Source organism: Mesocricetus auratus, unplaced genomic scaffold (assembly GCF_017639785.1).
Source record: "Mesocricetus auratus isolate SY011 unplaced genomic scaffold, BCM_Maur_2.0 Super-Scaffold_100018, whole genome shotgun sequence".
Taxonomy (NCBI): domain Eukaryota; kingdom Metazoa; phylum Chordata; class Mammalia; order Rodentia; family Cricetidae; genus Mesocricetus; species Mesocricetus auratus.
Window position 1 is genome coordinate 16,540,908 of NW_024429199.1, and position 15,957 is coordinate 16,556,864.

The 15,957-nt window shown below is 40.6% G+C and overlaps 1 protein-coding gene across 1 annotated transcript in view; it reads left to right on the plus strand.

The window, feature by feature from the left end:
• Positions 1 to 15,957, plus strand: part of Rnf217 (ring finger protein 217) — a 123,400-nt gene that overhangs the window by 65,527 nt on the left and 41,916 nt on the right. Inside the window, exon 2 of the mRNA XM_021223938.2 lies at positions 10,655 to 10,888. Within this exon, the coding sequence (XP_021079597.1) occupies positions 10,655 to 10,888 (234 nt within the window). The remainder of the gene's footprint in view (positions 1 to 10,654; positions 10,889 to 15,957) is intronic.

Consider the following 15,957-nt stretch of genomic DNA (forward strand, 5'->3'; position numbering starts at 1 on the left):
GAGCCCTATGAAGAGCTTTAAAGCACTGAATTGTTTTCAGTAAACATTACACAGATGCCTGCTCCCAGGCCGAAGGGGAAGTGGGTTTCTGCTCAAGGTCTGGTGTCCCCACAATTCACCCCTTTTTATTTTTAAATGAGGCACTCCTGTCTTAGGTCAAGTAGGGTCACCCTCCCTGGCCCGTCTTTGGGGGACCTTGAACCCCTGTTAGGTGGGAGTGGGTCTTCCCCACAGGTTGCCCGTCTTTGAAGTAGCCCCACCCTTAAAATCATTTGTAATAAGGCTTTATGGCTATCGGGATTGCCATGGGCTAAGGCACTTTGAACTCAGCATGAAGCCAGAATGCCTACTGCCACTGTTACCATTCCTAGGACCCCCACTGACATAGCACCTCTCTGTCACCTGCCCATCCCCCGATCTGGGCCTTAGCATTCTACCACCAGCCTTTCTTTGCTACAAGGGTGATTTATAGTTACAATTTGAAGGTCAAAACAGTGATAAAGTTTACAATCATTTTAAGATCTACTTAGGAAAGCATTAGAGAGTGCACTTGCACAGATACATTAGGTACAATCATTGATGTTACACATGTAGCATTATAAAAAATATGAACAAGAGGCTTGTTGCACTATTTACAGAGTACCAATTTGTTCCTGTGGTGATGTAGTCTGTAGATTTAATGTCAGTAGTATCAGCCGAACATGCAACCCGAGTCAAAGTCTTTTTGTCGCACCAGGACAAACCACATTTCTCCAGAAAAACACACTGATTCCAGAAACAGGAACTACCAAGTCTGATATTTCAAGTGACCATGTCCTGTTCAAATACTGAAAAGAGGCTTTTGCCACTCATCACAGTCCATACCAATGTCCAAATGTTTTAAATGGGTCTTTTTTCCCCCAAAGGGAAAAGCTGGCAAAATGAATTTTGTTGTTTTAAGGTGTATCAAAGGCTAGCTGCTAATCTTCCAGTTTTGTTGGCTTTGGGATGAAAACTCATGGGTCCAGGAGGTTGATGTAGCAAGCCTGATGAGAAACTGGAAATCTCGAACTGACTGTTTTATTTCTTTCTCGGGCTGTAGATTTGCTGTAGATTTGATGACATCAAGAGTCAGGAACACTGATTTAGGAGATCTCGAACTGGCTTGAGCAGGCTCCCACGGTCTCAGGTCCAGTTTTCTCTGCTCTATGCATCTCACCAGATGTTGTGACTGCTACTGAAGCTTTATTCTTTTCCTGTAAGAAAACACAAACATGCCCTCGACCCCAAATTAGGGTCTTCTCTACTGTCTAGTGTATGGATGTTTCCATTTGGCCTGAGTAATAGTTATTTAACTTTCATTATGTCAGAATCTGTCTGAAGCAGATTCCTCACTGGCATTTATATTTTATAAATATTTAAATGAGGAGTGGATTATTTAATGAATCATGTGGAGACTGGGGACATTACTCCCTTTTATTTTTAAATTTTGTTTGAACTGTTGAAGTTGGACCATAACAGTAGAAGGATTTGTCTACCCTCCTTAGTCAACTATCTAGGTGAATTGGGATCACTATTTAAAGTATTAGTAGATGTCCTTTAAAAGGGACATAACCATTAAGTACCTTTGAGAATCATTTAAGGATTGTAAACTATACTATGTCCCAAATAGTCCTTTTTTTTTTTTTTTAACCTGTAGCTCTCACTAGTTGACAAGGCCTCGTTTGCATCTGAACTGACAAGGCCTAATTTGCATCTACACAGACGCCTTTGGGGGTGGGGGCCTGCCAAAGCGGCAGGACAGTTCCCTGAAAAAAAAACTCTCTTTCTCTCTCTCTCTCTCTCTGACTGGCTCTGAGGGCTTAACTTGAATTTTTTGTTAAAATATTAACCGACTGACTGGATGTTTCTTTTGGCTATATCTAAATCAATTTAGGTAGTTTTTAACTGTTTGAAGGGATTTAAGTATCCCTTTAATCATATCCAAGGCAGTTAGAACAGTTGCTTTTGTCAACATTCACGCATTTACATTTCACACTTCATACATACTGACGTGGCCACGTCCATACACACAGACCATGCATACATATCTCTCCTTTTGCCTAGGTTATGATTAGTTTGTTGAACTGAAACTTCTTTAACAGAACAACTCCAGTCAATCTTTTAATTAAAACTAAAGGTTGAAAAAGTCCTGTATGTCCCTCGTCATTTCTTCATTAGAGAAGTTTTGAGCTACACTCAGGGGCTACAGCCATACCCACTCCTTGTAATTCTGTAGATGCAAAGTGGAAAGGCCAGGCTTTTGCCAAAAGTTTTTAGAGATGACTCACAAAATTGACCTTAAATTTGTATCAATAACCTACCCCATATAAATGTAACCAAACATTTTTATTTTATATACCTTTGTCTTTTTCTTTACTGACTACTAACATCTCACTTATTAACTTTACCAATTTTTTTTTTTAATTTACCCATCTTTAATCTATCCTCCCATTGAGGATGATCCTCCAATCCACCCTCCAACTGAGGGCAACTTCTTATCTTAGGTTCCCTTTTTTTCCTGACCTTTGTTAGGTGAGGGCCTAGACATTTAATCCAATCCACCCTTTAACTGAGGGTGATCTCTTAGGTTCCCCCCCCTTTTTTTTTCCTGACCTTTGTCAGGCAAGGGCCTAAACATTTAATCTGGTACCCCTAGCTTGGTACCCCCCTTTTTAATACATACTTATAGCCTTACTTGTTGGCTATCCTTTTAGGTCTTGATGTCTCCACAGAACCCGTTTCTTTTTGACTGCCCTTGACCACCTTTTGTCAGCCACTTGTTCTTGACTAACACCACGGTGCTACCTAGAGAGCCAAGAAGGCTCCCTCATATATTCATGTGTGAATTGCCTCAACAGACGATCTTGCTTGCATTTTTGAAACATAGCCAACTTCATCATGGCATCTCCCATGCATTGGTCTGTTTACTTGCTAATACTTTGTCATGGTTTTTGCATCAGTTTTATAGAAGAGATTGCTCAATATTGTTTTTCTTGCAACTTTGTTTGCAGGTTTTGCTACCACAATTATGCTTAACTTCATAAACCAACCACTGCAATGATTTCCTTCTCTCCTCATTCTTCCCCTTTTCTCCAAAAATTAGTGTCCTATTAATGTTATTTTATCCTTGGGTGCTTATTGAATTTCCCTTCAAGCTACCTTGGGTTGAAGTTTTTCCATTTGAAGATACGCCTTTTAAAAATTTGGTTGAATTTTCAATTGGTATGTATGTGTGTTTGTGCTTAGTGTTTTTGCTTCATGTCCTTAAATATGATTTTCTTTGTACTGATCCTGATTGTGCCTGAGAGAACTATGACTTGGAGATTTCCCCAATTATGAAAAGAAAAAACTCTTAAGTCATCATCACAGGATGCTGTGGAAGCTGCTGAGTATACAAAAAACCAAACCAAAACAAAACCCTAAAACCCAGTTTAGATGACTCAGTAGATCAAGTACTTGTGCACGAATGAGGGCAAGAGGTCGAATCTCCAGGCGTTCAGGAGGGAGAGACGGGTCACAGAGCCATGTTGGATAGATAAATTAGCAAGCTTGTGATTCAGCAAGAGATCCTGTCTTGGGAAGGAAAGAAAGCAATCAGTGAAAACACCTTCCTTAATGTTTGGCCTCCTCACCCAAGTGCACACCTCCTCACCCAAGTGCACACACACGTGTACACATATGTCCCCCCTAAGCATGTGCCCCAGTAGAGCAGATATCCACCTTCCTGTGGTTACAGATGCTGGAGATCAGTGAGCTAGCGAACCATTTCCCAGTGGTGTTCAGCACTCACTGTTCTCCATTTGTCAGCACAGAGGCAATAGCAAGTCTTTCGGTATCAAGTGAACAAAAGGCTGTAAACGCCCTATAAAGTCTCATGTCTCACACTTAAAACCAAAGTTCAAAGCACACTAAACATTAGACAGATTGTATTTAGGTCCTAGATTGTACTTTTTTCTGTTCTTTTCTTTGGAGAATTTAATTAATTAATCCACCACTTCAGAGGTCCCTCTCACCTTAGCCACTAAATTACTTTTGAGTTCTCTCATGTGGCAAATTAACCATCCAGCTCAGGTGTTAAGTGGATAATTATGCTTCCTGCTGACACCTTTGAGATTGTTTTACAGTTAAGTAATTTTTTTCCTGACAAGAATGAACTTGTTCAGAAGAAACAGAGAACATATTTTTCAGTGATGTAAGTAGTGCCATCAGCTTTGAACACAACAAAAATGCAAAATAAGTTTATGTACATCCAGAACGTTAATGTACTGTAAACAGAAATTAGCTGGCACATTGAAAGCATTGGTTTGATACAAATAGACATGTGGGAAATGTTTGGCATCATGGTTATAGTTGCAAAGGAACTTCTTAGTTCTTAGAACATATGCAAATGTTTATGAAACAAATGATGTGATGTTGGGTATTTGCTTCAAAATAAGATGCAAGAACTAAATGAGTCAAGTCCCCAAAGAAGCAGGATTGGTCATAAATTGACCATTGTTTCAATTGAAGAATGAATTTTTGAGAATTCGTAGTCCCTGTTGACTTTTTAACCATATGTTTGTAATTATTCCTAGTGAAGGTTTTATAAATCATTAGGTAGATTTTAAATGAGGTGGTAGCATCAAACCCAAGTTGCAAAGACTGTCACCACCAATCGATGTTGTCAAGGTCATGAAGGGTGACTTCATTGATTAATCTAACTTTGTATGTCTATTATTTTTGTTCCTATTACTAAATAAAAATGTTAGATAAATAGGATAAATGTTAGAGCTCATATGGGGGAAAGAGAGCACTTGGGTACTAGTGGTGGCAATGTAAATATCCACAGCCAGGCTGGTGGGATGGCTCAGTGGGAAAGGGTGCTTGAGATGAACCTGAACATCTGAGTTGAATCCCCAGGAGTCATGTGGTGGAAAGAGAGAAGTGACTTCTGCACATCACCCTCTGACTGCCACATGTGCTGCACATGCTGACTCCCCAAATTAATTTGAAAATGAATAAGTTACTGCAGCCATTATGTGCAAAGAATGGTTCCCCTCAAATTAAATAGTCACCACAATACATTCTCTCTCTCTCTCTCTCTCTCTCTCTCTCTCTCTCTCTCTCTCTCTCTCTCTCTCTCACACACACACACACACACACAATAGTTAATATGTAAGAGATATCTCCACTCCTATGCTTATTGAATCATTGATCACAAGAGCTAAGATGTAGAATCAACCTGAGTATCTTATTAATAGATGAAGAATACATGCTTTCTATCAGGGGTTCTCAGTCTTCCTAATGCTTTGACCCTTTAATACAGTTCCTCATGTTGTGATATTTTGCTTATGATCTAGTAAAGCTTGCCTGAAAGATCAGAATGCAAAGCCAGCCATAGCTGTAGAAGCTGGTCAGTGGTGGTACACACCTTCAATCCCAGGACTTAGGCGATAGAGGCAAATGGATCTCTGTGAGTTCAAGTCCACCCACCGCTACATGAGAGTGAATCAGTCTAAAAGAGTATAACAGCTCACACCTTTACCCAGCACTGGAGAGGTATATAAGGAAGAAGCAAAGGGTCTCATGTGAGATCCAGTTCCCAGTCACAGTGAAGACAGGATTTCCATTTCAGCCTTTGTAGAGGTAAGAGCTACTGGCTGGCTGCTTTGCTTCCCTGATCTTCAGCAGCTTATTAGATCATAAGCAATATATCACCACATCTTCATGTTGTGGAGACCCCAGCCATAAGATTATTTTTTAGTACTTAAACTAATTTTGATGCTGTTATGAATCATTATGGATTTTTGTTTTTTTGAGATAGAGGTTTGCTCACGGGTCACAACGTACAGGTTGAGAACCACTGCTTTATATTGTTATATTTATAAATACATATACACACACATTGGAGTACTACTTCATCCTTGAAAAAGAGGAAATCCTGTCATCTGTGACAGCGTTACAAATGTTGAGTGACGTGTTGAGTGAAGTAGGCAGACACAGAAAGAAAAATGCTACATGATCTTAGTCAATTTAGAAGCTGAGAAGGATGAACTCAGAGGAGCTGAAGTAGCTATAATTATTCAGAGCTCGCTGGCAGCAGTGGTGGGAACGACATACTGGCTATTGGGCAAATGTTGTTCAAAGGATACAAAATTTCAGTTAGAAGAAATAAATTCAAGGGGACAATTGTCCAGAATGGTGACTACAGTTAATTATGATAAGCTTGAAGATTAATAAGAAAACAGGATTTTAAATGTTCCCATTGTAAAATAATAGTGGAGCCAGATGTAGCCAATCCACAGTGTGAATCCATATTTTAAGGCATCATGTTGTGTAGCATAAACACACATAATTTTTTTGTCAATTTCAAAAAGATCCCATTGGTCTCACTTCCAAAATTCACACTGTTGGCTGCCGCTTAGTTTCCCAAGTTCAGTCATCAGCTTCCTGCTCCCTGGGCATCTGGTGGAGTCTGGCTTCAGCTGAGAGCTGCTGTTTTCTTAGCCTGCACTTTGGCTTCCATCTGGTACATTCTCCAAGAAGACCTTGAATGTTTGCTTGTTTACTGTGACCAGTTACTCTGTCTTTAAGGCCTGGAAATGATTCATATTGGATTTGTAATTTAATCTGGAATTCTTAATATGATCAGCAAGGCCTATATGGTCATAGCCCACCTGGCACTCCAGCTTCATTCCACACATTTCTGTCCTTGGCTTAGTAAGCATCATTCACTGACCTGTGTCCTGAACATAGTCAAATCAGGTTCCTCCTGTCTGGGAGCTGAAGTCCTTGGATCCTTTGTCTGTGGAAAGTTTCTCTGTATTACAGTTTCTCAGGCTCAGTGGAGAGCTGCCACTTCTCCATCATGGCAAAGATTGTAATCTGCATTCTTTTTAAAAATTTCTTTCAACAAGCCTAGCATAGCCACCTCCTATCTCTCTAGGAGTCCTTCATGGTGCCTACCCTATGAAGCCCACAGTTTACTGCAGTCCTACAGGTGACTAATTGTAGGATATGCAATTATGCCAAGTATCACCCTGCAAGACTTAATGCTGAGCAACTATTGCCTGTAGGACAATTTTTACTTTCTTAGTGTAAATGGGCTTTTCTAAGTGTATCCTTGAATTAGTAGAATATATATATATATATATACACACACACACACATATATGTATACACACACATAAGTTATTCAAGATGCTTGTCTAATAATCTTTTGAGACAACCACTCTAAAAATGATGCACATGTAGCTGCCAAGAGTCAGATAGGTCATTAGTCACAATGTGCATGAGATGGGGGTGTTGTTCTTAGGAGGAAGTATGAGTAATTGAAAGGCTTGAGTCATTGTTCCAACTGCCAATTATTGGCTTCCTGAGAATAAGTCAGATTCTGAATGTGCAGGTCTAGAGTCGGCCACGAAACTTAAACTCTCAGAAGACTTTTCCAGGGTCTTTTGTGCAGTTGTTCTAGAAGTTAATTGCATCTTACACCAAGGAAGCCAGAATAGAGAGGGCCAGATGGATGGAGACAGGTTGATGGAATTGCTAGTGGGCGATTGGGTAATATGTGCACCATGCCTCCCTGTGATCAGTAAAATAATGCTGTATGAGGTCACTGGCTCGGTGGTGTGGGGAGGATTTCAGAACTTTGAGAGAGAATAGAGAGTTTGAAAACTATAGGAAATAAGGTGTCCATGGAAATGGAATAGATTTTCAGAAAGAGCCAAGAACTATTGAAATAGAAGAGCAGATGCCTGTCTGGATGTTGGACAGCATCCCAGTGTGGTCACGTAATAAATACCCTCTGCTCCAAGAGTAACAAGATAGCCTTGTCCTTTGGGATGCCTGGGATGGTTCTACTCTCCAAAGTGCATGGCATTCCATAAAACCCAGAGAGCTATAGAAATGCTGCATCCACCACAACCACTTGCATAATTAAAGGTATGAAAGGTAAATTCAAGCATCAAGTTGGAAACAGGTAGCCCGGGCTCTTAAGCACAAAAGTGGGCTGCTCCTCAGTAAATGAGAGAAACTGCCTCCATGTGCTAAGCACTGAGTACTTGTCTGTTTCTGTAGGGAAAAAAAAGTCCATGGTCCTCAGATATCCTAATACCCCGTCCTTGTGCTCTGATCCAAGTTCATGTTTATAGCTTCTTCTTCCCTCAGACTTTGGGGTCCAATCTTATTTTTCAACCCTGTTTTAAGAGTGTAATCTTAACTTCACATGCGTGTTTGCTGCGTAAGTCAATACAGTAGGGGTGAATAAAGCTTAGCACTCTTGCCCCAGAGAGCTCTGCCCTAGAGCCTTCACTGTGTTGGTTCATTTGGCTTCGTGGAGCTGCCTCGTCCTTATTGGCTGAGTCCCATTGAGCTTAAGCTCTCACCCAGCTTCACCCAGGTCTGAAGTCACCAAGCTTCCCTCATCTTTTAATGACATCGTGCACCACCCTGTCCCACTGACACTGTCGTCACTCTGGGTCCGCCTGTGACGACCTCCTTCCTGATAGGTACCTGACTAGCTTCAACACTTAACTTGGTGCCTCATTCTGAGCAGAGCTTCATAGATAATCTCCAGAACATTAAAAGAAGGAGCATCTTATAATTTTTAAACATTTTTACAAACTTCATAACCCCAAACCTTACTATTCCTTGGGTATTTTTGTCTCTATGAAAAGCTTGTAAGTACGTCTTTCCTGAGGTATAACTTAAAATACTTTATTATAAAACATAGTTGGAAAGTGGGTGTAGAGGTACACCCAGCACTCAGGGGCTGAGCAGGGAAGGCTGTAATTGGAGGCCAACCTGGGCTATAAATCTAAAGCCCTGAAAGTCTCGTTTATTCCAGAGATCTTACAAATGAACATATATGTATTTGTTACATTAATGTATCCAGAAGACCACAGAGCTAGATTGGGAGAGAAGGATACTACCCTTAGCATTTGGAATGGGAACTAGATGCCTCTCACAATAAACATGACAGAAAATGATTAAAACAAAAAATTCCAACACAACTCATTTTTAAGAGATGAAGAAATTTGCCGGGTATTGGTGGTGCATGCCTTTAATCCCAGCACTTGGGAGGCAGAAGCAGATGGATCTCAGTGAGTTTGAGGCCACCCTGGTTTACAAAGTGAGTTCCAGGACAGCCAGGACTGTTACATAGAGAAACCCTGTCTTGAAAACTAAAATGAGAGAGAGACAGAGACAGAGACAGATAGAGAGAGGAAGAAATGTGAATAAAGAGGGACTAGGATGTTTTCCAAAGCAGTGAAGGGTGACTCTAGCCATAGCACTATAATCTCCTTGTCCCCAACCCCACAATGTGACAAAGGGTGGCACTGGAAACTCACATGACAAACAATTACAACGCTCTGATTTTGACACGCTACTCTGACATTTTGAAAAATGTAACACACCCACCCACAGGAGAAAGGAACACAGGAAGACTGAAGCAGAAATGGGGGGGGGGGGGAGAAACACATGGTCTGGAGAAGAGAAAGAGCCATGGCCGAAAAGAGCAACTAAGAATAAAAATCTTAAACTCACACTCACTTTTGACTTTGCTGTTTATCAGATACAAACGAGAGAGATAGATAGAGAGAGGGGGGGGGGCTGGGGAGGACAGGACATGATAGTGCCAGGAAAAGGCAAGAGCTAACCTGCTAATGTAGAAGAATCTGACTGGATTTAAATAGATACCCGTACCAGTATGTTAGTATACTGTTAAAAGTATAAGTCGCCCTATAATTCTACATTAAAGTTTTATAAAATGTGTCACAAACAGGTTTATTTTCTAAATATCTTCATGATATTCATTTAAGTGTGCTCATAGTTACAATCATATTTTACCATTGTACTTATAATGTCTTAACACGACCAATGAATTTTAACTGTTTTACATTTATTCATTTAGTATGTGTGTAGGGAAGGAGACTGGCTTGTGCCAATGTGTGCACATGGAGTAGGAGGACAAATTTTGGAAGTTATCCCTCTTCTACTCTGTGGGTCTGGGAGATTCAACTCATATCATTAGGTCGAATGACAAAGCACCTATGCCTGCTGAGCCGCCTCAGCGACCCAGGCCAAGTCTCTTGGTTTTCTTTTCCTACTTCTAAGATTGTGATAACATCAGAGCTATTTATGTGCTTGTAAAGGAAGGGCCAAAGAAAACATTAATTTTGGGTCATTATTTTTATAAACTAATAGCTATTAAACATAAACGCTTCATAAGATTTCTCTCTTTAAAGATGTGCCCAAAGCATAGTGCCGAAAGAGTGCAGTGAGGTTGAAGTCTCTGGAACGCCTTTGGTTGGCGGGTCCCAGGGTGCTGACTCATCTGAAGACTTATAGCTGGTGTGCTGCAATTTCTTTAAAAAAAAAAGTAGGATGTTCATTTGCTTCTTTATTATGCCTGTGGATCATCAAATAACTTCACAAACATACTTGTCAGAGAGCCCTTAAGCATCCTACGGATCACAGTTTTTCGTACTCAATGTAAGTTTCAAAATGGCTAGTTCCTTATGCTATCTGGAAAGAGAGCTGATAACCTTTTCTTGAAAGCATTCAGTAAATAATGCTGTATGTAAAAACAAGCAACAAAGAACTTCAATAACCAGTGGTCCTTTTCTTTTCCTTCTGTCCTTTCACACAGGTACAACTTGGCCAAGTAGAAATCAAATGCCCAATCACAGAGTGTTTCGAATTCCTGGAGGAAACTACTGTGGTCTACAACTTGACTCATGAAGACTCCATCAAGTATAAATACTTCTTGGAACTTGGCCGAATTGACTCCAGCACCAAGCCGTGTCCTCAGTGCAAACACTTCACAACCTTTAAGAAGAAAGGACATATCCCCACTCCTTCCAGAGCAGAAAGCAGATACAAAGTAAGCATGCTCTCCTGAGCGGTAGGTTAAAGGTCACAGGATGGGGTCAGCTATGATAGGCCTACTAATGGTGGGTGTGACCTGGGCTTCCTTCTCCTATTCCCTAATCCAGAGCCCTAGGTAAGCAGACTTTGCCTGTGATTCTAACATGTGGGGAGACCAAAGCTAAGAGATCTCCCTGGAGAATTTAACTGAAGTTTTCTCTTTGACGTTAATCATGTTGAAAATTCTTTTAAAGACCTAATGGAAGGCTAAGCATTAGAGTCACAGTCATCACTGTTACTAAGTGCTAAGTAAATACTAGCCCCCGCCCCATTTTTAAATAATGAGCCTGACTTTATCAATGGTCTCAATTTTCATTTCTTTACCCTTTGTTTATTATAAGTAAAACTTGTATAAATTAGCACTCATTCACTATTTGCCAAATACTATTTGTAAATGTTTGACATTTACTCCCATTAGGTGACAAACAAATGTGACACTGTCCCTGCCTCAAAAGTCTCATCAGGGTGTGTTGGCCAGTTTTCTGTTACTGTAACAAATATCTTGGATGATCAACTTATAGAGGGAAAAGTTTTGTGTTGTCTATTGGCCAGCTTGAGACATTTTAGTCTAGGGAACTTTAGCCTGGTTCTTTTGAGCGTATGTAGGAGAATCAGCTGAGCAAAACTACTCAGCTGGTTGTTGTTGTAGTTGTACAGCAAAAGAGTGGGGGCGGGGGTGGGGGGGAAGGTCCCCTTCAAAGGGCAAGCCTCAGTGCTCTGAAGGCTTGCCTCCTAAAGCTCAACCATCTCTCCCTAGTCCCATCCTAGGAACAAGCCTTTATTTACCATATAGACATCTAGGGGTAGTGCTTAAGGTGTTGCAGAAGGGACATATGTAATATGAGTATGTAAGTGAGTGCTTGGGTAGGCACTAGCTAGGATGATAAGAATGGCTTCCTGGAGAAGGGATTGTTCTGGCTGACACAGAGGAAAGCTTGTCAGAGAAAGCATGAGTCAATGCTTAGGCCCAGAGGCTGAGGCTGGTGTGTTGGAAACAGGTGGGGAAAAAAGGGAGAGGCAGCTGGGAGGATAGGTAAGTGCAGGTCAGGCTGAGTCTTGTACAGTGTGCTCACAAGTTGGAGTTTAATCCTGTAGGCATCAGAGAGAAATCAGACCGGCAGTGTACAGAGGCTGCCACAGAGGGCAAGACCAAGAGCAGGAAACAGGCTGAGCTGTGGGATGCAGCCTAGAGAGCTGTTGAGACACAAGAGTGCATCAGCCTGCCCCGAACATTCGTGTGCAATGTGTTGCACCTCAGTAGGAGCCGGGCCTGCAGCAGAGTAGAGAACTTTCAGTATGAGGCCATGAGTCTGCTGAATGCTTCCCGCTGTCACCATTGCAGTCTCTCCATTTAGGGGCAGTTGCTGCCCGTATGCTGTGTCCTGGAAACAGTGGCCACTCCACTATTCATCCCATAGCCTCAAGGAGACTGTGGTTTGTTGAGAATTTTCCTTCCCTCCACCGTGCCAGTGGGGAGCTAGAGTCCTGCTTGGTTAGTCAAAGTCTCTTCATGACTAATTGGCCTCAAGGCTGCCCAACACTCATAGCTATAGTATTTCATTTGTGGTGTTGTTAGGTACTCTAGTCTCTTTAAGGCATAACTGTCCAGAAAAGTTTTTTGTGGACTTTTGTGGCCTGCCATCTTGAGATGATGAAATTGTGTAACTGCAACAATAATATACAGAGACATTGAATCTTAATAGACTATTTTTATTTCATGCTTTGCATTCTTAGCTTATTTTGAGGAACTACTCTACTTGTATTTTATTAATGTTATGAAGACATGTTTAGTTGTAACTTAGAATATTTTTCCTCAATTATTTTTAGAATTAGTTATATGTACAAAATGAGGGTACTCAGTTTTGAAATTTGTGGAAATCAAAGCATGAATGCATAGTTGCATCAAAGTGAAAATAATTTGAGTAATTTAAATGGTAATGTTATTACTAAATGCACAACAAGTACTCGAATTTAAGGTACAATTACTGTAAGAATAAAGTATTATGTCTTGTTTCATCAAAGCCATGTTAAGATAAACATAATTTATCACCTTGTGTATATATTTAGCTACTCATGGTTTTGAGTGAAGCAAAGGTATTTGGATAATATATCCCAGTGACGGGCATCTCCCAGAGTCTGCCAGCTGACTTGTAGTTAAGCAAAGGAACAGGGGACAAGTGGACCAGGAGAAGAAAGTTGCTTTGAGGAGGGCAGAAATTTAGTAGAAAATAAATGTTGCTCAGAATGAAGTAGTTTAAATTGTCAGGGCTTCAGAAAGTATGGAAAGGTGGGCATGTGTTGGCCAGCCTGGTGTCACTGTGACAAAGTGCCTACGATACTCAGTTTACAAGGAGGAAGATTGCCTTCTGGTTTGGGTCTTGGAGTCTGTGGTGAGCAGCAGGAACATGTAGAGTGGCAGAGGAAGAAAAAGGAGGAGGAGTGGCTGGGTCTCAGTATTTCTTCAGGGACATGTACACAATGACCTCTTCATCCCCTCAACCCCACCCCCAAAGGTTTCATATCAACCAGTAGCACCAGGAGGTAGCAACTTCACCAGAATCCATGGACTATTAGGACATTCCAGATCCAAACTGCAGCAGAGCTACTATGCAGATTTCAACAGCAGCCAGGCCGCCACCGAATGTGGATTTGATCATGTTTGTCACCCCTGGTTATTGTAGAGGAGAAAATCACAACAGCCAAGAGACGTATAACCTCCCTGTTCCATGCTGCCCATAGTGTGAGGCATGATTCCAGTAATCCCTGAAGCAGTGCTTCTTGCCACTTTAGAATCAATTCACATAGCATCTCTCATTGCTAAACTCCAACCTGTGCCTTAGCGCTACCCGATTTGCATGCTCAAAATTATCTCGATACTGAGGTAAGGAGGACTTTGACATGGTCATTCCAGAAAGCCCCATGGCATACATGCTTGCAGGATAGCATTGTAAATTGACACTAAGGTCTTGGTACTTAGGTGAGCAAGTAGACATTTTTTTTTTCATTTTGATGTATTTTAATCACCTATCCCAATAACCAAATCCACTTCCATTTTGATATAATGGAATAAGTTAACAAAAAAAGTTGTCTGTAATCCCTAATGTCACAGAGTAATTTACTATCTATTTATGGTATTATTTATATCCCGAGGCCAGTTTTATACCTATCAACAGGTCCTTTATCGTGTTTGTTTATTTCGGGAGTACTGTTCTTGAATCATTGGATTACAGTATCTTGTTCTAATATATCACTTGGATCATTTATTATGGTTTTGGCTATCAAGTCAGACACACTTAAGACAGCAGGTTAAAAATTGATTTTAAATGTCACAGTCATTTTCTAGCTCAGTGAATGTTTTTCACATGAAGACCATTTGTTAAATATTTGTACTAAACAGATGGCAATGGGAAGATACTACCAGTAATCAGAAGTCTGGGTGCTTATTTGTCCTCCCAGGCCCCCAGTTAACAGTTTGTATAATTCAAAAACCCATCAAATTCATGTCATATTGAATAAGCGCTTTCCTGAGTTGAGGAATTTACACTGAGACAACCTTGTCAAATCAGTTTTACTTTTTTCCTTCAAAATATTTGCATCCATGAAACGCATGCTATAAAGTCAAAAATTTGTGCAGTTCCTTTTCTATAGGCTGACTGCAATTTCTGATTAAGAATACAATTTCTAGCCTAAATTGTTCCTTTAATATCTTAATGTCATACTTAATGTCTATCAAGTTGCAAGCAAATTCACAATGAGAAAATCAATATGGCTTACATTTATCCCATGACACCTAGAGACAAATGCATCACCCGATCCTGAAGGTCTTCTCCATAGAGATTATCATTTGTGATTTTATGGTACATTTGTGTGGTTGTTTGGTTAGAGCCTCGCCTTTGAACGGGTCTCTAGGAAGCCAGTCCAGGCCGACTTCATTCACTGCTGATAAGCAGCCATATGACCTTGAAATCTACTTGCTAAGGGAACTAATAAAGGAGCAATATGGAGGTAATAATAAATATGTCCTGAAATACGTGGAGAGAGTTGGGAGTGTGGGAGAAGAGAAGAGATTAGAAAGGTTTCTTTAAAGAGTAAAAACACTAAGCTTTTAAATGTTGAGTTTACCAAAGTAGGTCAGAACACTGGTTTTAAACTTGATTTATATTCTCAGCATGTCACACTTTGTTTAGTGCCACGAGTGTAGTTTCCACATCTCTAACTGGGGGTAGTAATAACATCTCTGCTGTAAGAATATGATGAGAATTTAATAAAAATCACTCATGTAAAGGCCTGCACCATGAACTAACACATAGTACATGGTCAACACAACACAGAAACCACTATGGTCATTATTGTTAAGCAAGAGAAGCAAAGTCAACAGCCGTGAGTATTAAGAAAGAGCACTGAGTCAAAAAGAGTAGAGATGGAGTCAATGATAGGGCAAGAAATGGACGGTAGAAACAGAGGAGGGTTGACATTTACTCTCTGGAAGAAGAGGAACAGGGTAGGTTGTTAGGTCATAGAAAACCGTTTGAGTTGGAAATATGTTGGCGGTACAAAGTGTAAAGACCCTTTGGGACATCAGAGAGTGATTTATACAGGTCATCAGTATTAGGAGGTTGGGGAAGAGATTTGTAACTCTGGAGTCTAGAGGAACAAACAGATAATAGCTGTCATTCACCTATGTCATCTATCCATCAGCCAATATGTATTTCTGGGGGGGAGATGGATAAAATCTATATGTCTTTGTAGACAGATATTGATAAATAAATGATAGATTTATTAGAGTAGCTTACAGATTGTGGCCCAGCTAGTCCAACAACAGCTGTCTCCCAATGGAAAGTCCAAGAATCCAGTAATTATTGAGTTCACGAGACTGGGGCTTTCAGCTGGTCTTTAGTATATGCCAGAATCCCAAAGAAGTAGACTGTAATGCCAGTGAATTGAGGGTGAGGGCAAGCAGGCGAAGAGCTTCCTTTTTCCACGTCCTTTATAGAGACTGCCACCAGAAGACGGGGCCCAGGTTAA